Source organism: Callionymus lyra, chromosome 10 (genome assembly GCF_982586985.1).
Source record: "Callionymus lyra chromosome 10, fCalLyr1.hap1.1, whole genome shotgun sequence".
Taxonomy (NCBI): Eukaryota; Metazoa; Chordata; class Actinopteri; order Syngnathiformes; family Callionymidae; genus Callionymus; species Callionymus lyra.
The window spans coordinates 26523921-26549319 of record NC_141827.1 but is presented as its reverse complement, the minus strand read 5'-3'; the positions used below and the strand labels follow the sequence as shown (position 1 = coordinate 26549319).

General features: G+C 37.1%; 2 protein-coding genes across 2 annotated transcripts; both read left to right on the top strand.

Moving 5' to 3' along the window:
• The first annotated feature begins 203 nt into the window (after positions 1-203).
• On the top strand, positions 204-17001 carry LOC148071271 (immunoglobulin-like and fibronectin type III domain-containing protein 1). The gene is made up of 24 exons (XM_087800603.1): positions 204-538; positions 2855-2909; positions 6994-7116; positions 7192-7331; positions 8585-8684; positions 8753-8779; positions 9005-9044; positions 9111-9306; positions 9796-9909; positions 9983-10145; positions 10217-10489; positions 10563-10883; positions 11468-11592; positions 11681-11822; positions 11878-12171; positions 12239-12538; positions 13243-13419; positions 13500-13628; positions 13701-14009; positions 14097-14182; positions 14254-14446; positions 15755-16051; positions 16104-16430; positions 16504-17001. The coding sequence occupies exons 2-24, from the start codon at positions 2876-2878 to the stop codon at positions 16506-16508; spliced, it is 3915 nt and encodes a 1304-aa protein (XP_087656729.1). The 5' UTR covers positions 204-538; positions 2855-2875; the 3' UTR covers positions 16509-17001.
• Positions 17002-18677: 1676 nt separating this feature from the next.
• Positions 18678-23615, top strand: LOC148071270 (protein phosphatase 1 regulatory subunit 12B-like). Its single transcript, XM_087800929.1, has 7 exons — positions 18678-18916; positions 20480-20496; positions 20558-20696; positions 21759-21860; positions 21932-21964; positions 22029-22079; positions 23225-23615. The coding sequence occupies exons 1-7, from the start codon at positions 18815-18817 to the stop codon at positions 23309-23311; spliced, it is 531 nt and encodes a 176-aa protein (XP_087657055.1). The 5' UTR covers positions 18678-18814; the 3' UTR covers positions 23312-23615.
• The last annotated feature ends 1784 nt before the right edge of the window (positions 23616-25399 follow it).

Below are 25399 nucleotides of genomic sequence, written 5' to 3'. Positions count from 1 at the left end.
GGTATTATTTTACCAAATAAAATAGATCGTGTTAGTATCCGATGACTAGTAAAATACACAGTAGACCGACCTTGTGACTGGTGCTTCTGCCACTCACAGATGTTTGTGTTTGTTTGACCTTTTTGGATATTTATTCGAAATATAAATGCTGTCCTTGGTTAAAACTAAAGTATAACAACTGAATCCTGTGATGGGGGAGCGAGGGGGGTCTATTGGGAATGACATCCGTCGACCATCCGTTAAGGTGTAAATCCCTTGACCGTGTCCGATACCAGATTGAATGAACAGTCATGATGTATTTCCAGTGGCTCCCGCTAAGTTATCGCTTTCACATGGAAGACATACAAGAAACCCGCCTCCACACACACTTTAGGAAGTGGTGTAATGCCCGTTTTTAACAACCACATTTCAGCCATGTAAGGTTCCGATGCTCTTGGAAATTTTATTAGCCAGGAAAAGGAGGTTCGCAACTTCACAGGATACAGCTGGAGAGATGCGCACGGGTTAACGAAGGATATCTGAACACAGGCTCATAACAGTAAGTCCATTTTCATTATCCGAGTCATTTATTTTAAAAAAGTGTTGATTTTTTTTTTTCCAGTTGAGATAAAAACATATTTATGGTAAACCATCTGGCATAAATGATAAATGATATGGATAAATCATTATTAATCAGGTTGAAAACATCTAAAATTCTAAACTTAATACATGAATTCATACATTTTAATACATTTTTCTCTTAATCACAATTGTAATGTTTAATTCATTGTAAGACGTTGATTTGTTTTGGTTCAATGTAAACATTAACAACATTAATTAGGAATTGTATCAAATTATAACAACCCATATTTCTGTTTTATGACCACAACAGTAGATAGTCGTTTTTTTCCTATACTTGATCACAATTATGAGGCTTTAAAACAGTGCATGAAGGACTTTTATTCATTTATTTTTTTAATGAATTCAAAGTCTATTTATTCTGGTTCACTACAAATCAACATTTGACTTAGATTTTTATCTATATTTTGGAAGGGGACTCAATATCTATTCCATATTTTTGAAGAAATACATTCTTACAAGTTATATATGAATTTATTGTCGTTTTCAATAAGATAATCCAAACAAATCACTTGACAAAAACATCAACACAGAAGGTATTTTCTTGATTTCTTTTCTTTGCCACATAATTTATGACCATTGTTTATCTTTGAGAAGCTATGAGGTTATTTTATTTAAAAATGCTTTTTAAAAGACAACTTAACTGCCCATTAAAAACAACGACAGCATAAATTAGTCAAATCACAAAAGACTTGAGGCTCTAGTGTTTAATTTCTGTTGCATATAAATTGTGTTTTATAGCCGTTCACCTTGTTCTCAAAATATTATTAGCAACTCTTAATGCATCACTGTGAGTCCAAGTTCAACTGTTATCTGACTCAACTAGATTTAGAATCACTCGATCAAAAGGTCATGATAGTGACAGATTAAGAAGGTCAAAATAGTTAATAACTGACCCTTGGAGACCAATAATGAGGAAAAATACATTCATTATTTCGATTTTTTTTTTTAAGCTCCTTACAACGATATAATAAGCTGTTATTTAATAAAGTAAACCCTATTTAGTGTTAATCACTCGTGAATCATCAAGGTGACATATCCATGTTTGAATTCCAGACATTTACATTTAGCATTGAACCTCCAGACGGTTGCCTTCTAAGTTTGGATCTTCAGCAGTTAAACTGCTGGCGCAGCTATTTGACTCCACTAGAACTTGGTCAGTGTCGCCCGGTAGGTGGGATTTCACATTCCTCATTTACTGTGTCCCGGCATGTCTCCCGGCGTCTGCACAGGGTCTTCACGTCACCTCTCTTGACGGGCTGATGTCACATTGCTGTCCAAGCGACACTCGAGCACAGGAGAACCTCCTTTGCTTCTTTTGGCCCATGACCCCATTTTTATTGGTCGGGTCATCACTTCTCCTGACCTTCATGGTAACAGAATCGTGGTATAGTCATGTGACCGTGTCCTTATTGCTTATAATGATGCACAGTGATGTGTCTCTAGTTCTCAAATTTAAAATGAATTCAGGTTTATTCGAACATGTAACTCTCGTCTACAAAACAAGTAAAACAAATAAAAATATTTTAATTTTTTTCTCTCACACTTCCATTTTAAATCTTCTTTGGGTTTTTAATGATCAAGCATTTTCGATCAAGCTTAATTTTTTATAACGTTAACTATTTAATTTTAATGTTTTTAAAGTAATGTTTTATCAGATGTTCTTTTTATGGTCAACTATAGCATACTTTCTGTTATTAAAAACAATTATGTTTTTCCTGAATGATTTAAGATATATGGGGGGAACATTTTTTAAATGTTAATTAACATTTTTTAATACATAACCTTTATGGTAAAGTATATAATACTTGCTGTTAATGTGAAAATTTATATTTTTCCTGCATTATTTTATTTAAGAATATGGTTAAAAAAAACGAATAAAAAAAACGTTAAGTGTTGAGGGGATAAAATGTCAAACAACATTAACAGATAAATTATTTATTATCATTATTTATTTAATCAACATAATGGCACCAGTAGTTACATAAACAGTACACAGACAGAGAAGCAACACACATTTTGGTTCCTTTCTGGAAGCAGATAATAAAAACAATAATCTAACACCAACATTGGTATGAACTAGCATAGCCTCCAGTTAGCATTAAGAACTTTCCAGCATCAAAATTCAATGTTTTACATTAAAATCCTTCCATAAATCACCATACCTCCGCAGAAAGTATTTTGGTACTAATTGATATTAAAAGCGTAACATATGCTTTCATTGGTTTGATTTCAGCTTCAGAACACAAACGCAACCATGGTGCTAGCGCCCGGTGCTAAACAACCTGCAGGTAAGTCACATCTGCTGGACCGGTTATCTTCATCAAGCACATCCCAAGAAATTAAAAAACTAAAACTTTCCTACAAAGATCATTAAAGAAAACTCCTGACTGTTATTTACTACATGAGATGGAGGCAGATTACCATAGTAACATATCATACCATTTTTTTAAAACCCAAATCTAATCAGCTGTCAATTGGTGTCAGAACACAGCAGTGCTTTCATTTGTATTGGCGAGATGGTGAGACCACCAACATCTCAGTTTGATGAATATTTAGTGTCAGGCCTTCAATTAGAACAGACCTGCTGAAAAAACCAGACAGCCACGATCATCTTTTGCCAGCTAAAGTGAGGAAGGGGGGAAATATGTTTCATGAATGTCATTGTACTTCAGAGAGACTCTTCTTGCTTCATCGTTTTTGACAGTTGGTTTTTGTCAGTTGGTTTTTGTCAGTTGGTTTTTGTCAGTTTTTTTTTTTTTTTTTTTTTAATAGTTTTTCACATTTTAATTCATCCACCTGTTCTGTCCTCGTCCTAACCAACATCCTTACATGGAAATATCACCATTCTCACCTCAACACCAGCTTGACTGCATCTGTGAGACCCTCATGAGTGAAACATCACACTGAAATTGTTTAATTCTTGTTTCAAATAAAACATTTTTAATTTCAGTAAAATCTCATTAATTATTTCGAGATATTGAATGACAAAAATGATCTTTAAGAGAGAGTAAAACAAAATCTTCTGACAGTTTCTGAAAAACAAAGCTATGAAGACATTACAAGACATTTTTCGGAGTTAAGTAGAATGTTTTTTTTTACCTCATTGGCAGATGTTTTTTCTTTTTTCAATCTTTAAGGCGTCTTTCTTTTCTTAATATCTCAAAATGTGATTTGCCAAGTTAATGTAGTTCATCATTAAGTCTAATAAGATGGTTATTTTACTTAAAATTAGGGCATAAACAGAAAATTGAATAAAATATATTTTAAATAGAGTTCCATTCAAATACAATATATATAAATTAAATCATAATCATCATAAAAAAAATATATACTGTATATAATTTACTTTTTTTTTTCTTTTTAAGGGTTCTTATTTTTACTCTTTAACTTTATGCCGTCTTTTTTTTGACGGCCCCACAAACCTAGTCTAAGGACTGTATTGAGTTGCTCAACAACCATACATCTCTAAAATATATATACACAAGAACAAACATGTCGCATCATCAGGCGTAGACGAGGTAATGCATTTATTGGAGAGTTTTTCGGGGAGCATCGCTTGACCTCAATTCTCAACAGTCAAAGTAGGCTAAAGTCAACCTTGTTTACATTCTCGACTCAGATGACTCCTCTTCTGAACACTTTTTGTGGATTCTGGCTATGAATGTCTATTTCAAATGGAGGCACCTTTTCTTGCTCCTTTGTTTTGCTCTCCCGCAGGAATACAAACAGAGTTTATCTTCCAGTGAAAACGTGTACTTCTGCAACAAAACCAATCCAAGTCTCTGAAAGTTAACAATACATAACAAATAGGAAATGCTCGGATTAGGAAATGTTACATTTTGAGGCTCAAAGTGAACAAAACTCCAACGACCAGGCCAGGGCCCGGGACCAGTCCAGGCCACACAGGAATAATAAAATAATTTTATTTGTGTCATTTTAAATATTACTGTCTGAAAGGGGTTTTACTTTAAAAACATATTTCTTCCCATTTATCCGAAGGAAAATTTGTCTGTGTCTCTTGATAAATCAAAACACATGAGTCAATAATGTTTACTAAATTAAAAAAAATACAGTAAACTGACAACTTTGTCTGACAAAAGCTCTATATATGAGAACCTTGTTGCAAAGGGAAAAAAATCCCAAAAGCTCCTAATGATTCAGTGTTATAAATTAATTTATTTCTCTTTTTTTAAATTTGGCAATACCATTGTATTTTTGCAGCTTTAATGTCCGTCTATTAAAATGAATAAAGGCATAGGCCATTAAACTTTATCTCTAAGCAGAATATCTTTTTTTAACCAGGTTATGTTGACAGTTGGACAAAGAACAGATCGTTTAATTGTACCTGCCTGACCAACTTTACTTTTCTTTTTCAATGGCTGGTGCAATTCTGGATAACTACTGCCCCCTGCTGTCAAATAATAATAAATCACTGATGAATTTTTTTTTTTTTTTTTTTTAAACTCACCCTCATATCGACCAAGGATTGGGATTATTTTCCTAGTTATCTGTTCCTCATTAGAGTTATAGAAATGAATGTCTATTTTATTGTAGCGACTGATGCTCAGTTGTCTTCGTCTTCATCGTTGTCCAAAAAGACACTTAAAAACATCCAAAAACATCCATACTGTTTGTCTGTAACGTCCATCTTGAATTGAAGCCTTGAGATGAGAAATTGTTCAGGTAAAAATTAAACGAGTCTATATTTTACGCTTGTTAATAGCAAAGGCTTAAAAGCTGACATGCTACAAAGACAAAAAACACTGGTTAAATATTGCCAAAGCGCTCAAAAACGAGTGAAATTTGAATTTTAAGTGAACTTTCCGTTACATGATCAAAAACTATATCTTGGAAAGTGTCTAATTATAAATAAAACAAATTAAAAAGTAACATGTGGATTATTCTGGGTGGAAGAAAGCTGTTGGCTGTAGAAAATAAATAATTCAGTTGATAACTTTAAATCAAACTAGGCAGGATTTGAATTAATCCCTCAAATATAACTTAATAAAAAACTCCTCATGAGGAATAGTAGTGGACATTCAAAGTTAAGTGACAAAGACAGGCTGAGGCCTAAAGGACTTCCCATCAAGGGCACCTTAAGCAGGGAGGAGACTCTTAGGGAACATCCAGGTCTTAAAACTCAAAGTTACAGATGCCAGCAAACCCTTTAAGCAAAGAATTTAACCTCAAACAAGTCTTGACGCTGCACTGTGGGGTCTCTCTCATTGCAACGACTGTCCATTAATTTCATCATTTTGGTCTTGTGTGCTTCAGAAGAGATGTTTCGGCATCACTTTTATTCAAACGATCGCGGCTGTTGAAAGCAGGGAGAGGAAATCTCACTCGCTCCTTTGACATGTGTGTCTCTCTGCTGCGTTGGATGGAAAATGAACCCTTAGAATTCTGGCTTGATCATCTTCGTCTGTCAACGGCAGCACAAGTACACACGCACACTTTTTTTAATTCACTGCTAATCATACCCGGTTGTTGTGAATGAGGCAGTGAGTCATGAAGTTATGTTGGGTTCCTGGAGCAGCTGACGGAAGAGTGACTCATCTCAGTCCAAGTCTTATAAATAAAGTCTGTTTGTCTCTATGTGAACATCAACACAACAGGATCAGTCAAGGGGTTCATCGTTGGAGTCAGATGTTAATATAGGCTGACATTAGACATTTTTTGGTGAGTTTTATGCTGTATTTTTACAGCACTTTACGTCAAATACAAGTAGCTTGACTTTAATTGATAAAACATTTAGACAGAGGAAGAATAATTATAGTAAACACTGCTCCCTACTGTACAATCCATGAACTGCAATTGGATCTTATTCCATAACTGCTGTTCAAGCATTATTGGAGATACTTGTTTGATTTGTTCATTTTTAAGTCTCTTTCACGCTTAAATATGTATATTTAATTATCATATTAAGGACACTTTTGTTCATCCCGTCTTCCTACAGCAGTATGTTATTCCGCCCATTGGGAAATTTGAACTGCCAACACCTGGTCCAATCCTAACAACAAAACATCACTTAACTACACACAGAGGGGTGATACAAGTTTGATTTGTTCTTTCTAATAACCCCATATGTGAAACAAGAGGAAGAAATGCATCAGTCAAATGTCAGTTTTAAGCGATTTATGTGCAAAATTAAAAAAAAATAACTTGAATAGTGATTTAGTAATGTTGTGGATGGACAGCAACATTTCTTAGCATGCTGGTGCGTTCTCTGGGTTTCTAGCGGAGCAGAATATTTCTTATTAAAATCATTTTTCATGAAAGCCACTCTTGTGACAACATTACATTACAAATACGTGTGAGGGCCTCTTAAGCCTCGCCCTGACTGACAGTAATAACTGTTTATGTTTCCACCAGTGGCCATCAAGAAGCGCTCCAGGATTCCTGGGGTTGTAATCACTCAGTATGTTGAGCGACTTCCTCTTGGAAAATCTACTCCCGACTTTACCAGGAAGCCGATGGGCACGACCGTCCAAACGGGTCAGTGAATGAACCGTCAGAAGCATGTCAAGATGATAAATACGCTCAAATGCACTCTTGTGTTTTTTTTCTTAGGTAAAAAAGGGATCTTTAAAGCGGCGGCGAGTGGCGTGCCGGCACCCACCTTGACATGGGAGCGTACCAAAGGAGATATGAAGGACCCAGAGAAGTACGTTACAAGATATGATCAGCGGAACCAGGAGTATATTCTCGAGGTGAGAAAATATTGGAACGTTGCAATAAGTGCACACTTTCCTTTTAATGACCAAAGATAAGCCTTTTTTTAAAAAAAAGATATCACACCTGGAATATAAAACCCTTTTTTAAATTATTTAATTTACCTGAAATTGGACAGATACACTGAGATATAATGAATAAACTGAAAACAGTTTTTCATTTGTTAAAATGCCCTCAATTATTTAATACATTTTCAAATTTGAAACCCTTTATAATTTTTTTTAACCCTTGTGTTATGTCTGGGTCCAAAACATGTTAAATGTGTTGCTTATAACTACTTGTTAAAATCTATACCGGAATTTTAAGATGCTTATGTTAAAGGTGTCAGAAAATTGTGACTGCAATGCTATAAAGCCATTTCACTGCATGGTTAAATCTTTTTTCTTTTTTTTTTAAATAATATAACTATTTTGTGTAGATAAAAATTAAGTTTAAAGTAAGCTGTGCAGGATGGGATCCAAGATAATTCTAGTTCCTCTGGATTTTAAAGAAAGTGCCAATGTGTACGTTGCTTAAAGGAGGAGAGAGAAGAAAAGTTGTGCCCCTGCAACATAACAAATATGGCCACCTGAGTCAGTTTTGTTTACTGTAATTTTCTTAACAGAATATTTATATTTTAATATGATGACGAAGTGGCTCTAATAAAACTATTTGGCCGTTCTGTAATCATAAAGAAATGACAAATTAATTTAGTATATTTGTTTAGTATACAAGTAAATAATATTTCGGCATGTATTTGTGATCAACAGTTTTAGGATGAAATGTCCATTTTTCTTGTCCTTCAAAATAAAATTAGGGGAGATTTTTCTTTGTGGTTGACCGTCCCAAACACGTACAGTATGTGTTGTCAAAAGTGTACAGAGTTGACCCCCACAGTGAGCCTAACCATTTTCACAGCATTCCTGATGGGATTTTCACTCAATATTAAATTGCAGTGCATACTATAGGACAGAGTACTGACTTTGTATGAGCAGGCTGGCACTGGCTAGGAAGTCCTAAACTCACTTGGATTGGCACTCATGCTCTTGTTGGCTAACAGGATGAGATTTAACAGTATTTTTAGCAACAGCATATCCGTCACTGGAAAGGGACTGATGGCTAAGCTATTATCTACGAAAAAAGATCTGGAGGACATCCTAACAACACTTCTCAGCAACTGAAAGTTTCACCAACTGTAATAATCACATTAAACATCAACTATATTATCAATAAAAGAATGTCAATTAAACAGATTCTAAATGTTAAAATGGAAGACGCCGACACCTACAAATGCAACGCAACCAACGACTTTGGAATCGCAGAGAGCACCATGGTTCTGAAGGTCGTAGAAGGTGAGCGACACACGGAAACTATTTGAATGGTAATTCATGTTGACTGGTTCTTCTCCATCTCACTTTAGCTGGTTTCAAGCCAAAGAAACAAGACGGTAGGAGAATTACTTTTATTAATGAACTAAACTAAAATAGCTTAATTATATTGAGATATTGGCTTATTTTTTTAACCCCAAGATCATATTTAGCAGATAAATGTATAATGTCACCAACAACAGATTTAAGAAGTACAATCTAGAATAATTTTGAATTACAACCCTAGAAGTTTAAACACATTTTTATTTCACGTTTTTCTTAATCAAAAAATAAATCCTGTACAGATAATGGAACGCAAGACTTCAGAAAGATGCTCAAGAAAACGTGAGTTCTTCCCAATCATCCGTCCGTATCACGCCTGTGATAAATACATTTTTGTCGATGCTTCAGTGTAGTTGTGACCAGAAAAAAACAACTTCCACCCAAGAAGGAGGGAGAGATCGACCCAAAACTCTGGGAGCTGCTGGTCTGTGCTCGGAAGAAGGACTACGAGAGAATCTGTTTGGACTTCGGGGTCACTGACTTCCGCTGGATGTTGAAAAGGCTGAATCAGATGAAAAAAGAGAAGGAAGAGGAACAGGCGAAGGTTCGTTTGACTCTAGTGAGACTTTCAAGGAGCCTTGGGATGGAACCGATGAGGTATCATGAATCAAACAGCACGGTTCCCGGTTTCATTGAATTATTAGATCAAAAAAGAATATTTAAAAAAAAGCAGAGTGACATCTAGTGGTCTTTCAAAATGCAGACACTGTATCATGATACCTCATCAGCTGTTTCATGAAGCCTAATGAACCCATCACAAGTTGAAATTGACAAGATTAATATAAACCAAATCAAAATGTGTTGCCTTGGCGATCAGATTAAAGTTCTAGTATATATTGCTTAAAACATTGTGATCAAGCTTAATTTTGAAATCAAATTTCAATGAAAGAGATCGGAGAGGGCATGACAAATCGATTAATTAAAAAATATATTGATTTTATTTTGCCAAAAATGGAAAATTAGCCTGCAACAACCATGGCATAAAAATAGTCCCAAAGAAGTAGCATCATGTGTTATCTTTATTTTTTTTCAGGTTGTTGAAAAAGTGGGAAATTTGAAACAAATTGAAATCAAGCCGAATGGAAACGCAGAGTTTAGTTTAGACATGACTCTACGGGATCCCAACAGCGAAATCCGGTTGTATAAGGTAAGTTTCAGTTGAAATTTCAAGCAATTTGGTACAAACCAAAAACCAACCAAAATGTCTTTTTAAAAAAAAGGACGGCAACCTGGTTAACTTTGGTACAGATGCAAATTCAAGGCCACACCTTCAGAAAACTGGGTCAAAGTATCTATTCACCTTCAAAGACCCTCAGCCAGAAGACGTCGGACTTTACCAGCTTGATGTTGACGATGCCAACATCATCACCACGGAACTGACACGTACCACCTCTTTTCTTGTTTAAAACCGTTCTCATTAAAGCAGGTTAACTACACACACTCCCTTCTTTCAGTGCCCAAAGTTGACTTCTCCTCAAAGATAAAGGACGCAACCTCGGTCGAAGGCCAAGACGCTGTGTTTCAGTGCCAGTTGTCGGCACCGCAGAACGGAATTACTTGGGCGACAGAAGAAACGTCACTCGAGGACGGAGAGAAATATCAGATCACCGTCTCCGAGGACAAACTTACTCACACTCTGACTGTGAAAGACTGCGCGAAAACAGACAACGGAAAATATTTTGCCATTGTTGGGGTCACAAGGAGCTCAGCCGCTCTCACAGTAAAAGGTAGGACCTCTTTTCCATGTATGATTAAGGTTGATGGTTTCACAGCTCAGTGGTTTCTAAACACACTTTTCAGCTGACCCCGATGGTCTCAAGCGTAAAGATACCAAAACTGTGAATAAGGAAAAAGCCAAGGAACAAGGAGAACTAGGGGAAGTCGGGAGAGCTGGAGCGGAAAAAGAGCCAGCACTGGGAAGTGAAAAAGATCATGGAAAAGATTATGGAGGAGATCAAGGGAAAGATGGAAGCGATGGTAAAAGTGGGGGGACTGATGGAGAAGAAGGTGATAAAAAGGGAGAGGATATCAGGGAAGGCGATGGTGAAAAAAACAAAAACGATGAAGATAAGAAACAGCAGAGGTCACGAGCAGGAGCAACGGTTCCTGATATCAAGACAGGTAAATCCAGCTTTTTCTTTATAGTGATGAATAATCAAACATATACAACAACTATATTGATATTAGCTCTTTACATTTTTTTGCTCTGTTCCAATTAATCTCACACTGGAAACTTGGGAACAAGTACTTTATTGATGATGGAAATTAAGGCAACTGCCGTCTCAGAATAATTGTTGTAAAGCAGTTTGGGGTTCATGTGGACACTCCTCGTGGGAAGGCTAAGATGTGTGAGTGTGTGTGTGCTGAGTTATTGTTGTGAGTCCCGAGAACAGTACGTTTATGCAACTGTTGCGAATGTGTGTCTCCTTAAAGAAAAACTGCAATTACATTTAACTTGAAATAAACACTCGAGGTCACTTTTGTGAAACCTTTTTGGGGATGTTTTGCATTAAAGTTGGACGGAAAGTGAGAAAGTGGGATCTATGAATTGTTAAATTCCAATCTCCATATTCAAACATGTTGTACGCTCCGCTATTTTTCCCCACTCAGCTCACTGATCATGCAGAAATGTATCCAACATCTCGTATTGAAAAGTTCTCCATGATTGATTTGTTAACCTCATTTTCACACCCTTTATGTCGCAGGACGTGGTGTTCTGTTTGTCAGCGGGCTGTCGGACACGGCGGGTAACGTTGGTGAGCGGGTCGAGCTTTCTTGCAAATTGAGCAATGAGACTTCAGAGGGACGCTGGTATAAAGGCGATAGGCTCGTAAGTTACCACGGAGAAAATCCTGAGGCACTTTGGATTTGATTAGATTTGGAGAAGCAGTTTGTTTTGTCGCTCATGTTTTCTTAAGCTCAAAGAAGAAGACGGCGTGAGAATTATCAAGGATGGAGCCAATCACCGGTTGATCTTCGACAGCTGTAACAAAGACGATTCTGCCGTGTACCGCTTTGAAGCCGATGGCAGGAAATCAGAGGCGACGCTCCGTATTCAAGGTGAGGTTTTTGTTCAAATATAATGTTCTTTCTTCTGAGACTTTTCATCATACAGATCCACCAAAGATTGACGCCGATGTGCTCAAAGAGTTCACCAAGCCAGTCATTGTTAAAGCTGGAGAAATTGCCGAGTGGAAGCTGCCGATGTCGGGCGGAGAGCCAATGAACGTGCACTGGTACAAAGGCGACAATGAGCTTCTGCCTGGCCTCAACGTGAGGATTGAAACATCAGAGTCGAGGAGCAAACTGCGCCTTTCCAGGTGCCAGAGGAGGGATTCCGGCCAGGTCAAAATTAAGATTAAAAATGAATTTGGCACAATTGAAGCATTTTCTGAGCTGATTGTCTTGGGTGAGTCCCGTCGCATTATCTCCACGTCCCTTCACTGGATTAACCAATCAAAACAATCCATGTCTAGATAAACCCACTCCACCACAAGGACCCGTGGACGTCATTGAGAGTGCTCTGACATCAGTCGAGTTCAAATGGAGACCGCCGAAAGACACCGGCGGAAGTCCCGTTACTAGCTATATCATCGAAAGGCAACAAGTGGGCCGCAATAAATGGTCCCCTCTTGGAGAGATTCCAGGCAGCAATACTAGTTACAGGGATTCAGGAGTGGACCCGGGACGGAGGTATACTTATCGGATTAGAGCCAAGAATGCAGAGGGAGTGAGCGAGTTCCTACAGACCGAAGATATACCAGCTGGTGTTTTACGTAAGTTTGAAAACACGTCTGATAATTAGACTACAATTTAACAATTCCTTTTACTAAAAAAAAAGTTCTGGTGTTGTTGTTAGGAATTACATTACCGTATTTTCCGCACTATAAGGCGCATTTTAAGGCCTTTACATTTCTCAATAAACTACAGTGCGTCTTATAATCCGAAGCGCCTTATATATGAACATTACCTGGTGTGTGACTTGTTTACAAACACTTTCATGACTCTGCACAAAATCACTCTGCTGCCGCTCAACCAGTCATACCTGTGCGTTCAACATGTCATACACGCGCGCTCTAGCTGTCATACATGCGCTCAACTTCTCTGCTGCGCACTCAACATTTGTCTGCTCACAACCCCAGTCTCAAGCGCTGCTGCTTGAAGCCTTTAAAACATCATTTGAACATGGTTACCATGGGAGTGAAAAGACTTTTCAGAACGTTTAATAAAGTTTGACTTTATCTGACTGTTTTGTTGACATTCACATAAGCACAGCTTTATCTAGTGGATGCATAATGCAACCCCAGTCAAACGTTTGACTGTATCTTTTATTCAATGCGCCTTATAATCCGGTGCGCCCCATTTATAAAAACAGTTATAAAATAGGCGATTCATTGAAGTTGCGCCTTATAATCCAGTGCGCCTAATGCCTAGTGCCGAAAATACGGTAATTAAAAAACTTACATCCTCTTGCCAACAGGTTATCCAAGTGCACCAGCACCCCCCAAGTTAGCGGGTGCATTTAAGGACTGCATCAACCTCACTTGGTGCGCCCCCTGTGACAACGGGGGAAGCAAAATAGTCGGATACAACCTGGAGAAGAAAAAGAAAGGCACAAACTACTGGAGTCTTGTAAACCAAGGAGGACCGATAGCAGGTGTGTGACTAAATTTAGAGTCTACCGTAGAGAATTTGATGATGATGTGATGCATGCCTTTCTAATTCTTTGAACTTCAGATACTAAGTATGCCGTGAAGGACGTGTTTGAAGGGGCGGCATATGAATTCAGGATTTCTGCCATTAATCTTTCCGGTGCAGGAGATCTCAGTAGTCCCTGTGATACCATTATCGCAAGAAACCCCATGAGTACGCATGTGTGAATAGTTCATAAACCTCTTTGTCAGCCGTCTATTAACAACACATCTTCCTTTGCCAAAGAACCACCGGGCAAAGTCACCGACCTGAAGTTGACCGACTCAACTTACACAACTTTCTCACTGGCCTGGACTAAGCCAAAGGAAATCAAAGGGGTGGAGGATGAAGCTCAAGGGTACTTTGTGGAGATCAGGCCAATAGAAATCCTGGACTGGACCCGTTGTAACACCATCCCAGTTATCAGGACCACCTACAATGTGATTGGCCTAAAGGCAATGGCCACTTACTGGGTGAGGGTGATAGCGAACAATTACGGAGGCGACAGCTTACCTCAGAGCTTTGATAATTACTTCATTGCGATGCCGCCCCCTGGTGAGAACCTCCACAATTAAAACGAAAAATTGTTTTCTAGTTTTGGTGCTTGAATCTAGTATTAAAACAATTTTTTTTTACTTTCAGTAAAGCCAAGGTTTAAGGACCGCAACATGAAATCGTTTGTGGTGGTGAAATCGGGAAACACTGTTCGTCTCGGCGTCAACTTTGAGGTATCGTCCCAGTTGTCGTCACCTTCGTCTGCATTTATCCTCACACATCACTTTAACTTTAACACCGACAGGCGTCTCCTCTGCCGGACGTGATCTGGTTGAAGGACGGACTTCCGCTGCTCAAACATGTGATGATCACAAACTCCGATAAAGGATCTCAGCTCTTCATTGCCACTTCTGAGCGATCTGATAGTGGAATCTACACCATCACTGTGAAGAACCTTGTTGGCCAGGAGAGTTTCAATGTTGAAGTCAGAGTTACAGGTGCCAAGTGAATTTTAACAAGCATTTGAAGTTTCATTAGAGAAACACAGATTTACTTTCTTGAGTCATCTGTACTCCAAATCTTCCTATAGCCACACTGAACTCCATTTCCTGCAGAGTTCATTGAAATCTGTTTATCCAAGTTAACAACTAACTAAACAAATTTAGTTAAAAAAGAAAATGTATAGGCGAGTACATGAAAAGCCTTGGAGCTCTTTAGTTCCAGAATTAATAACTAAAAAATGTGAAAAACTGTGAAGGTCGATATCTATCCCAGTGTTCCCCAACAGTTTTGAGTCACGAAACATGTTTTACATTACAAATAAACACAAGGCACACAACCAAAACAAATAATTTTACAAGTAATGTATATATTGATAAAAATATAATTCTAAATTACAACGAATTAAGATGAAGCCACTAGTTGGTTATTTATTATGCAAGCTGCATTTAGTTCACATTGCTTACCAAAAATTTTAAGCATAACTTAAGTTTTCAATTATCTCTACATCCATTTCCATCTCCCGTTCTTATCCAAAAAGGTTTCACAGTTTGCGGATTCAACGACGACAAAGTGTGATGAAGGAAGTTTAGATCTTTAGACTAGACGAACTAGATCGAAGCTCACGTCTGCTGCAGGGGTTTTGTGTTGTTGACCTGCCCGACAACACAACACAATAGACACTGGTGCTCCACTTCCAATACACAGCGCTTTCTCACTTTGGAAGTCGTTATCAAAAGTTAGCGTGGCATCGACCAAAATGCTTTGGTAGTACGAAATACTACTTTCCATTGCGAATTTCTGTACCAAAGCGTGAAAAGTGTTAATTTTCTCTGGATATAATTGAGTTGATCTTATAAAGTTGGTATCAGAAAAAAATAAGTTTACCACCAGTTTTAAAATGAAGATATAGGTATTAAAACCATTATCAAACATTTTTTGATTAACAGTCATTAAAGTCCTATCTGCAGCACACAGAAAGATATACATACAAAATCGGCGCCATGACAATAGGCTCTTAGTGTCCCAATTGGGGCAAATATAACAATTTTCCAAAGGCACATCAGATTATACCTGGAAACTTGTGTACCGAGGCAAAATATTTGGGAATCACTTATGTATCAAGTTCCTTATTCCATGATTTGATAGAAAAACAGTCTGAGGCTCTTAAAATTAGCCTTAAGCGGCCAGAACAAAAATGTTTTTCTTGAAAAGCAGATTGCAGCCATTACACAACCTAAATTTCTTGAAGTTAAACTTATACTATGTGTAGATTAGGCAGAAAAGTCAACATCTTCTCTGTACAGACGACCCAAAGCCTCCGGGTCCCGTGGAGCTGCATCAGAACACACCGGGCACAGTCACCATCTCCTGGGCTCCATCTCCAGACGAGAAGAGAGACGACAGACTCCACTATATGATCTGCAAAAAAGACTCCTTCAAGCCCACGTGGAGGAAAGAGGCCGACAACTTATTCAACAACAAATACACCATTGTCAACATCGTGCCGGGGCGGGATTACTACTTCAGGGTGTTTTCTAAGAACGACATGGGGCCGTCGGCGCCTGTTGAATCTCCAGCGTTCACGACTCCGAAGGAAAAAGGTGACGGTAAAATACGCTCTCTACCTGCACAAATAACTCTTATTCCTTACAGGAAAGTTTACAGTGACGAGACCCAAGGTAAGGTCCGTAGACTTGACTTCACCTCCATCGTTCATTCTTCCTCTGAGGAAGCGCACGCCGCCTCAAGGCTACGAGTGCTGCATCAGCTGCGCCGTTAAAGGAGATCCGGTGCCACGTGTGACCTGGTACCGCAACAACATCAGCCTCAACACGGACACCAACTACCACGTCACCAACGTGTGCGGGGTCTGTTCCCTGCTCATCCTAAGAGTGGCTCCCAGAGAAGAAGGGGAGTTCAAGGTGGTCCTGGAGAACAGGCTGGGGACGGCAGAGTACTCCATGTACTTGAATGTCAGAGGTACAACCTCTTTTAAATATCTGACATTATGGATCTTGAATGTGTTCAAAATAACTTTTTGCTTTTTTTTCAGAGTGAAGATGGTCGAAAATATGACAGTGAACAATCAATTATAAGTATCAAAACAAGGGAAATATGTTGAATTAAAGCCTCGTCGTGTCGCAGATTGTAATGAAATGTGCAAGAACTACCTGAATTAATAAAGATGTGTTGATACAAGTGAGTTTGACTCCAAAATTAACAGAACAGCACAGCTTGGTGGCGAAACAGCGCATTACAACAAGATCATTCAAAGAATACATAAACGCCTCAACTATTTATGTGAGACTCAATATTCCATATTTAAAGCATATGTGAAATGTCAACATCTCGTAAACGTCCCAGAAATAACTCTTGTGCAATATATACTGAAGTGACGTCACAAACCTGATGCAACACATTTTCGGAGCCATTAACGACAATTTTGTATATTATAAATGTGACTTACCATTGAAGTCAACTCGTCGTCTGAATTTCATTTATTTGAAAAAAAAAACTTCCAATCAATAAATTATTATTAAAAAAAACTCTGATTCATATCTGATTGTGAAGAGGTCAGTTGCAGGTTTTCTCCAGACGGTGGCGCTTGATCCCTGCTACCATCAATAAAAGAGCCACAGAGGGCCTTGTGTGTGAATGATTAAGGTAAATTAAAACAGCCCTGCCTGGCTCCAGAGGACTTTGAGTAGAAAAGATAGATCCTGGTCTGATTCATGCTCCTGGCGTGAATTATGGTCTGTAATGTGCCAACGGCTCTGAAAATCACAGCGATTGCTTTGATGATTGTTGCTGTTTTGCAACAGAAACATGTGTTTTTGTTCTTCAACATCTGTGTCAAGCGTTTTGGAGTGAAATGTCGAGATGACTTTATCTTTAAAGGTCATTAAAGAAAAGGTTATCGATCTATAAAATACTGCGTCAATCAGAGTTGTTCACATGGTGGAGAGTCGCCCCTACATTAAGGTTACCTCAAAAAAAAGTTATATATTGTAAAAACTAAAAATAGGTTTCTATAATGACTCTCTTTTCTTCAAAAAAACAACATTTTTCTTTTGACTTTGAGCCTCCAAAGAAGGTCATCATCTGTGTTTATCTGTCCGTCTGTTGGAAAAGTAATAAGTAATAAATAAATAAACAGATGAATCTACTTGATTACAATTTTTTTTGCAATGTTGACAAAAAAGTCAATACCAGTTCAATGCACTGCACAACACATTTCTCCTCACGTTAACAATGTACTATTGGATGTTGCAGGGGTGACTGTCGGAACAATACTGCCACCTGCTGTCAAATTTAACAGATAGCAATCAATACAATTGTAATGCTCGCAAAGGTTAATCGCAATAATATCTTTAAAAACAATGAATGAAACTGATATTCAGTTGTAAAAAAAAAATTATTAAAAACACACCTTTTTGACTGAGCTGCTTTGCAGATGTCTGAGTGTTTTTTTTATGTAACAACAAGGTTTATCCACAATTATTTTAAAAGAATATATATATATGTATATTGACATTCATTTTATAAAACTAAAATTACAATACAAATAAAGTGTATTTTTTTATTATTATGTTTTTATTTGTTTGTTTTTTTGTTTTTAGTCTTACTTATAATGTTAAGTGTCTTCTGATAACTTTGTTATGATAAGACACTTAACATAAAATTGAATTGAATTGAATTCCCTTTGGTCTCTATAATAAAGTATACATTTTAAAAAGTATATAATATTATTATTATTATATTTCAAAAATAATTTGAATATATCCCTACATTATCTCGAAGTTTTTTTTCGCTAATATTTTACTATTTACATTATCATTATGACCACAAACAACACGAAGTTTAAAAGTTTAAAATCTCTTACTTAGGCTTTTCCTTGATTTTCTGGAACTCCTGTTGTGTTATCAGTTTTATCTTGCCCTTTAAAGTATATACTTTATTGAGTATTGTTTTGATTGTTTAAGCGCTTTGTGACCCTGGTCTGGAAACGCACTATACAAATAAAAATTACTTACTTACTTCACAAACTCATATCAGTTTTTAGCATGATTGGTCGAAGCTGTACGACTGTGTAACTCTTGAGAACCTACAAACAATACTGCTGTCAGCTCCTTCTGTCCACACACACACACACACACACACACGCACACACACACACACACACTAGAGCCCGCCCACTCCCATGTCTCTCTTCTCCAGCAGACCCACTTGCTGCTCCCCCCTCATCAACATCTTCATGTGAAAAAACTCTGAAACTCTCACTTCCCGTTCATGTAGCCAGTTTTTTTGTTTTGTTTTCCGAGCGAGGCGTCAGTGCAGCTGCATGTCTCCAGAAGTTCACGGAGATGTCATCTCAACTCTCTCTCAAGGATCTCCCGCGCATCAGAAAGTCTCAGTCGGACTCTTCGTCTCCATCGTCCACCGTCGCCGCCTCCAGAAGCCTGAGGGTAAGAGCTGCCTTGTGTCTGCCTGATGGGGGTTCTGTTCCGAGGGAGGAGGTTCAGGTCATGATGGACCGTCACGAGTCACACAACTTGAAGACAATATGTTTTTAAAAAATTAGCTCAATTTTGGGGGTAAACAGAAGTCAAAGATCCAGACAAAACAACATTTTAATTCAATGTTTTTGGTCACTCTTCTCACGCATTAGTGTGGACACCGTTACAGGCGGTGTTGACTGATGTTCATTTTCAGTTGCTTATCATGACCTTCTCCCGAAACTAGTGGTTTTTAAAGGTTGAAGTCGGCTTAAAAAATGAACTCAACATAACTATAACTATAAAACTTGCTAGTGATGGACTGATGAAGCTTCATGAATCATCTGAAAAGGTGTCGTGATCCAGTGGCTTTACTTGGAAAGACCACTCGATGTTCTCAGTTTGATTGTAAAGGTGACTAAGAAGAGAGCGACATCTAGTGGTCGTTGAAAATATAGACACTGTTTCATGAAGCCTCATCAACTCATCTCTCACAATCGGTCGGACCTCTCGGTTTGGTTCCATCCAGAGTTTTTTTGGGGGGCAATTTTCCGACATGACTGTGACGAAGTACAAGACAAGTATTTAAGGTCAGAGAAACTACCATTTAAAAAAACAAGTTTCATAATCTACAGCCTTAAACATCACATGACTTTGGCTCGTTTTAAGATCATCGTGAGCTCAGTCGCTTGTCAGAGACTCGCAGAAGAGCATCTGTTTCTCGTGCCGCTTTGTGTACTTTTATGAGGCCGTTGTGTACTTGATAATTGGAATCATAATATTATAATCGGCATCAAACGACATGTTGTCGTCAGATGTGAAAGACAGAAAGCATCAGTTTTCAAGAGAAAAAGGTTCTGATTGAGAGATGATGGAGGGCAGAAGAGGAGGAGTCTGGAACACCGGCCTGTGGGAACTTCGTCACAGTATTTATGGATGTTTATCTGCGCTCCCCTGGGGGAGACGACTTTTTCCACTGGGGAGAGGCTGGTCAGCGGCCGGAGGACGAGCTGCAGCATCTGTTTATCCCCTCATTGGAACCAGAAGAATCATCGCTCGACCAATCACGTCGCAGAGAGAGTTTGTTTATTCCAGACACCAGGCAGCTGCTCATTGTCTCTGTTAAAAAAAAACACAACTGTATTTATATAAGTCCATGCAGCACTGCAACAGTGGCAGCTCTGGAGTGACAGAAGTTTTCTTTGAATCCCCCCTCTCTTTACACTCTCCTGATGAGTCGCCATGGTAACTGTCCGACCTTTTCCAAGTCCAGCAGACAATGCTGATGAATTGGTGCAGACTGCTGCCAGACTCATTACCTTTTTTGGATGTGTTTAGTTATCTGCGCTGCTCCGGTTTATTTGAGGGATCATTTCCTCTCCTCGGACCGGCCGAGGTATTTCAGAGCCGCCGAGAAGCCTTTCATGGAAAACTGGGAAAACTGCATCAGATACTTTCATGTCAACAGAGACTCACGTCTGCATTTCTTTGATTCAAAGCCTTTATTAATAATTCTGTTTCTGTCTGTTTCAGCAAGAGCGTTTGTCCAGGTGAGGATTTCATAGAATTTTCACAACTTAATGTCTTGATCTAATGGTTTTTGATCGGCAGGTTGAATTCTTCCAGCTCGTCCGACGTCACCAGAGACTCGCCGACCAATCACGCGGAGTCTTACTTCCTAAGACGAGAGAACCGACTCTCTGCCAGGAAGAAGGCAGAGGAAGAATCAACAAACAACGACTACAAGAAGGCAAATCATTGAAACTGTGGAATGATTTTGGATTAAACAAAACAAAGTTTAAGAAATTAAATTTAAATATAGGAAATAAGATAACATTAAAACAAACAACAAACTGTAAATTGAAGAAAATATCATAGATACAGTATTTTATTTCATAAATATCAAATTTTAATTCATAATAATTACCAAAAGAATACTTTACAATGGTAACAATAATAATTATTAACTAAAGTATCTTTACTTTCAGTTTACACGTTATAAAAAAAGGAACAGTAGTAGTTAAAAGTTAAAATGAAGTAATAATTCAGAATAATAGAAAATAGATGTATGAATAAAATGCTAGATTTAAGAAAATAATTATAATAAAAGTAATCATAATCATTCAGATAGTAATTATTATTACTATACATATGCACAGAAAACATTTTAATTGATGTGTATTCTTGTAAATTAAGATTTAAATTCACATAAAAACACAATCATATTAAAAGAATAAACAAATTGGAAAAAACATGAAGGATAAATTAGGATTAATTAGTTATAATTAAGTAATAATAATTAAGCAATCATAATTAATATACATATGGACCATCAAACCTTATAATGTATGTGCACTGTTCATCAGGTGTTGAAAAAGTAAGTTTAAATAAAAAATTGCAACTAAATTAAAAAAGAAAAGCTTAAAAACAACGGTAGTACTGAACGTTAATACAAATAAATTAATGTTTTAATAAAATGCGAAATTGAAAGAAATAATAATAACGATGATATCAAAAAATGAAACTTAAATGAATAGAATAAAACAATAGAATAAAATACTTCAAAATAAAAATGGAATAATAGAAATATATCAGTAAAAAAAAGGATGAAATTGATTTATTTAATAAACATAAATCCCTTGTTAATTATAGGTTTGTTCTTAATATTTATATAATGATTCAAAAATAAGTCAATATATAAATATTAAGAACAAACTTATAATTAACAATTATGTTTATTAATACATTTTAGAATATTATGTTCAATTCTTTCAAGCTGCAGTGTTCTTGACTTGAACCTTCTGTACTGCAGATGTATGAAAAAGCTCTCTCCACCAATCAGAGGCTGAAGTCTCGACTAGAAACCAGTCAGCAGGAACTGGCTGTGGTTCAGGAGCAGCTGCAGAGAGCTCAGGTACTTTGGCCGGAGACCGTCTGGTAAAAACATGAGGATATTATCTCGTAACAAAACCTTCGTCTCTGCAGGACAAATGTGGCTCCAGTGAGAGCGAGAAACAGGTGAAGATGCCGACACGATGAATGTTTAATGTTCTGGTCTAAAAGCTTCTGGTGGTCTCTGCAGGACAGCTGGGATCTTAAGAAGAAGGTGTCAGAGATGGAGGAGCAAGTGAAGGTCAGCTCGTGGCTTCATTGTCTATCTTGTGTATGAGGGAGATGGCTGCAGTGGTTTTTGCTGACATCAGCATTTTTCGCTGCTGCGCGGCTCAACCGTCACGTGCACAAAACATCTGTTCATCGTGGTGACACAACGACAACCTTGTGTAGTCAGTGAACACACGTGATGAACACAACTCTTGTGTGAGTCAACAAGACACACTTTGTTCAGATGTGAGCTCCACAGTTGACAAACATAATTTATGAATTCAATGTAACGTCATTTTATTCATATCATAATCTTAAAATTGATGACATAACCACTTCCTGTTCATTCAAAAAATAAAAGCCACACAATCAAAATTAATTCTTAAGAATACTATAAATAATGGCTTAAACAATTCAGAAATATGTTTTTCTTATTTCCAGTAGAAACATGATTAATATGCTTCAAATTGTACATTATTTTTCATTTTTGTTCTATAAAATATCCAGTAGTTATAATCTACTAAAACAAATACATTTATCTCTGTCTGCTTGAAAATGAATTAAAAAAAATTACTGTATTTTTGTCCAAATGTAACACGGAGTTATTTTGTTCTTGAGTTTATTTGTCAATGAATGTACTCTATTTCACGAAAGTACAATAAATAAATATATGGTAAAAATAACTCACTCACACACTTTTGTTTTGTAACTTAATTTGGAGTGTACACATAACATAAAAAACAAGAAGAAGAAGACTAGTAGTAAACTTTAAAAATAAAGGAATAATTAAGAATAATATAAAAATTAATGCAAAATACTAGATGAATTAAAAGCAATTACAATGATTTAGAATATTAATTATTATCAATATACATATGCAAAGGCAAACCTTACCAAACAAATAAAACGAATAAAAAGAATACTAAATAAATTAATGTTTTAATAAAATGGTAGATTTAAAAAAAACAATAACGTTTCATTGAAATTCAAATTAATATGATGATAATAATATAAAACAACTCTCTCACTCACAAACACACTTTTATTTGTCCTATATTTAACTTTTCTGCATTCATTATTTAGAGTGTTTCGATTTTAGTTTATATTATATTTTTTACAATATTTATATTTGATATCTACTTTTTTTTTAAATCCTGGACGTCCTTCTCTGCGCAGGTGAAAGCAGAGCTGAAGACGGAGAACCAGAGACTGAAGGATGAGAACGGGGCGTTGATCCGGGTCATAACCAAACTGTCCAAGTGAGACGAGGAGGTCACGTGATCCAGGACCTGAGCCTCCCAGCATCCTTCACGCTGTCTTCAGTTGATAAAGCATCTTTGACTTGAAAAACAACGTCTTCACTCGTTTTGATTCCGTGTCAATAACAGCATCGACTCTCAGTGAGACAGGAATGGCCGGAGAAAAAGCATCACCATGGCAACAGCAGCACTTCCGGCTCATCTGTCAGGAGTCCGAGAGTGATGGATGAGCGACACCTCTCGTTATCTGATAGTGATCCAGAGTCACGTCACACACTCACCTGGACACGTGGATGAGGTGATCAAACACACCTGACGTAAATGTCAGCACATCTATGTATAGTTAAAATTTATTTTAACACATTAATACTGTGAAAGTTTAAATATACGTAAGGAATAATACAGTAATACATATTATTTAAAAATAATGTATATTGTTTTAAAATAAGTGGCGCAGTAAGTGCGTTGAAATTCATTCCTAAACTGTGACGTATTTGTAAATCTGCAGCTCACTAATACGTCCACAAGAGGTCAGTATTGTAGAGTTGTTGTTTTTTTCATCGTCTTCAAGAATAACGCAGGTAATGCAAGTATAATGATGTAATTATAAAGCATTATCAGTGGAGGTAGAACAGAACGCTTTTTAAAAATGAGCGCAGTGAACAATTGAGTATTAACAATTTTGAACCAGGAATTTAACAAAGGTAATTCTTAATACGTGTTATTACTAAATGTTCTTAATGATTGTCTTAAAATAAAAATAAAAGTATTCAATTGGTTCATCTGAGTAGTAAAGTAAAGTAAAAATTCCTCCACCCATCATTATCCTCCCTGGTAACTACTGGTGTAAGAAAAAAAAATCAGTACACCGATATATATAAATATATATATATATCGTTTTATTTTAATTTTATTTTTAGCTTGCAAATCATATGTTATGTGTTACCTTAGTTCATTTATTGTTTATTGTAGAATGAAGTGAGAGTGAAATAAAATGATTTCGGTTTTTTTTATTTGCAATTAACATGTAAATGTTAAAATCCTGCGATGACTGAGGACGAGAGGATACAGTCCAATCCAGCAGCTTTAAATCTGATGTTTGGACATTTTTGGTTCCTAACAAAAGAAAGCAGTTACGACTTTGTCAGGAGTCATGTGGTCTGGTAATACTACAACACCAGAGTCATGTACTCGACAATACTAAAAAAATTGTAGTGATTATAGCCCTTATAAAAAGGTTTACTTTCAGAACATCTCATTTATGGTCAATTTAACTTTAAAATGGCCTCTAGGTAAGAGTACCTGAAGTTGGAGCACCACATTTGAGTCTTGGTCCAAATGAAACTATTACATTTACGAGGATAATAGTTAATTAATTGGCCTTATTAATAAATTATGAAAAACTAGTTTGAATCAATCTCACTAACTGAAGTCACTAATGGTTGCCATGATTCTTTACTGAAAAAGAGGCTCTTAAATTGATTTTTTCAAAAATCTGAAGGCAACTGACGTACTTTTTATAGGATTTATTGAAAGAAACAAAGAGAAAAGGGAGAACAGTAAAGAACAATGGAATGGAATGATGATGCTTGCTTTGATATCATGGAAAGAACGATATTATTTAGGCGGTTGAGGGGAGGAGGATGAGGAGGATGAGGAAGAGGTGAGCAGCAGCAGGCACACAAAGCCGTGACTAGGCAGGGACCCCGCTGAAGACATTTGGTGGAGGGAAGAGCTAACATCGGGGTCTAATGCTAACTTATTATAACTTTCCCAGCTCTTTCCAAGGATCAGAATGATATCAAACATGACATGTTATGAAAACACAATATTGAGATGTATGTTCAAATAGCATATAGAAATCAAAACACTTTTATGTTTGGTTCTATAGTTGATGTGACTTTCTTCTTTGGCTTCTCTTTACCTGAAAATATTTTATTGAACAAGAAAATAACATTTAATACTCTGAAAGTCAACTGGTGATTCGGTTCTCCTGTGATCCTTCTGGTTCTCCGGCCATGTGTGGAGAATGGCCGGCTGCTGGATGCCAGAAGATTGATGGGGGAGGGTCTGCATTCCAAAGTCGTCAAAC

Coding starts and splice junctions, on each gene's coding strand:
- LOC148071271 (XM_087800603.1), top strand. CDS start 2,876: ATGGTGCTAGCGCCCGGTGCTAAACAACCTGCAG. Junction 8,780..9,004: donor CAAGCCAAAGAAACAAGACG/GTAGGAGAATTA, acceptor AATCCTGTACAG/ATAATGGAACGCAAGACTTC. Junction 12,172..12,238: donor TTCTGAGCTGATTGTCTTGG/GTGAGTCCCGTC, acceptor ATCCATGTCTAG/ATAAACCCACTCCACCACAA.
- LOC148071270 (XM_087800929.1), top strand. CDS start 18,815: ATGTCATCTCAACTCTCTCTCAAGGATCTCCCGCGCATCAGAAAGTCT. Junction 21,965..22,028: donor CCAGTGAGAGCGAGAAACAG/GTGAAGATGCCG, acceptor TGGTCTCTGCAG/GACAGCTGGGATCTTAAGAA. Junction 22,080..23,224: donor AGATGGAGGAGCAAGTGAAG/GTCAGCTCGTGG, acceptor TTCTCTGCGCAG/GTGAAAGCAGAGCTGAAGAC.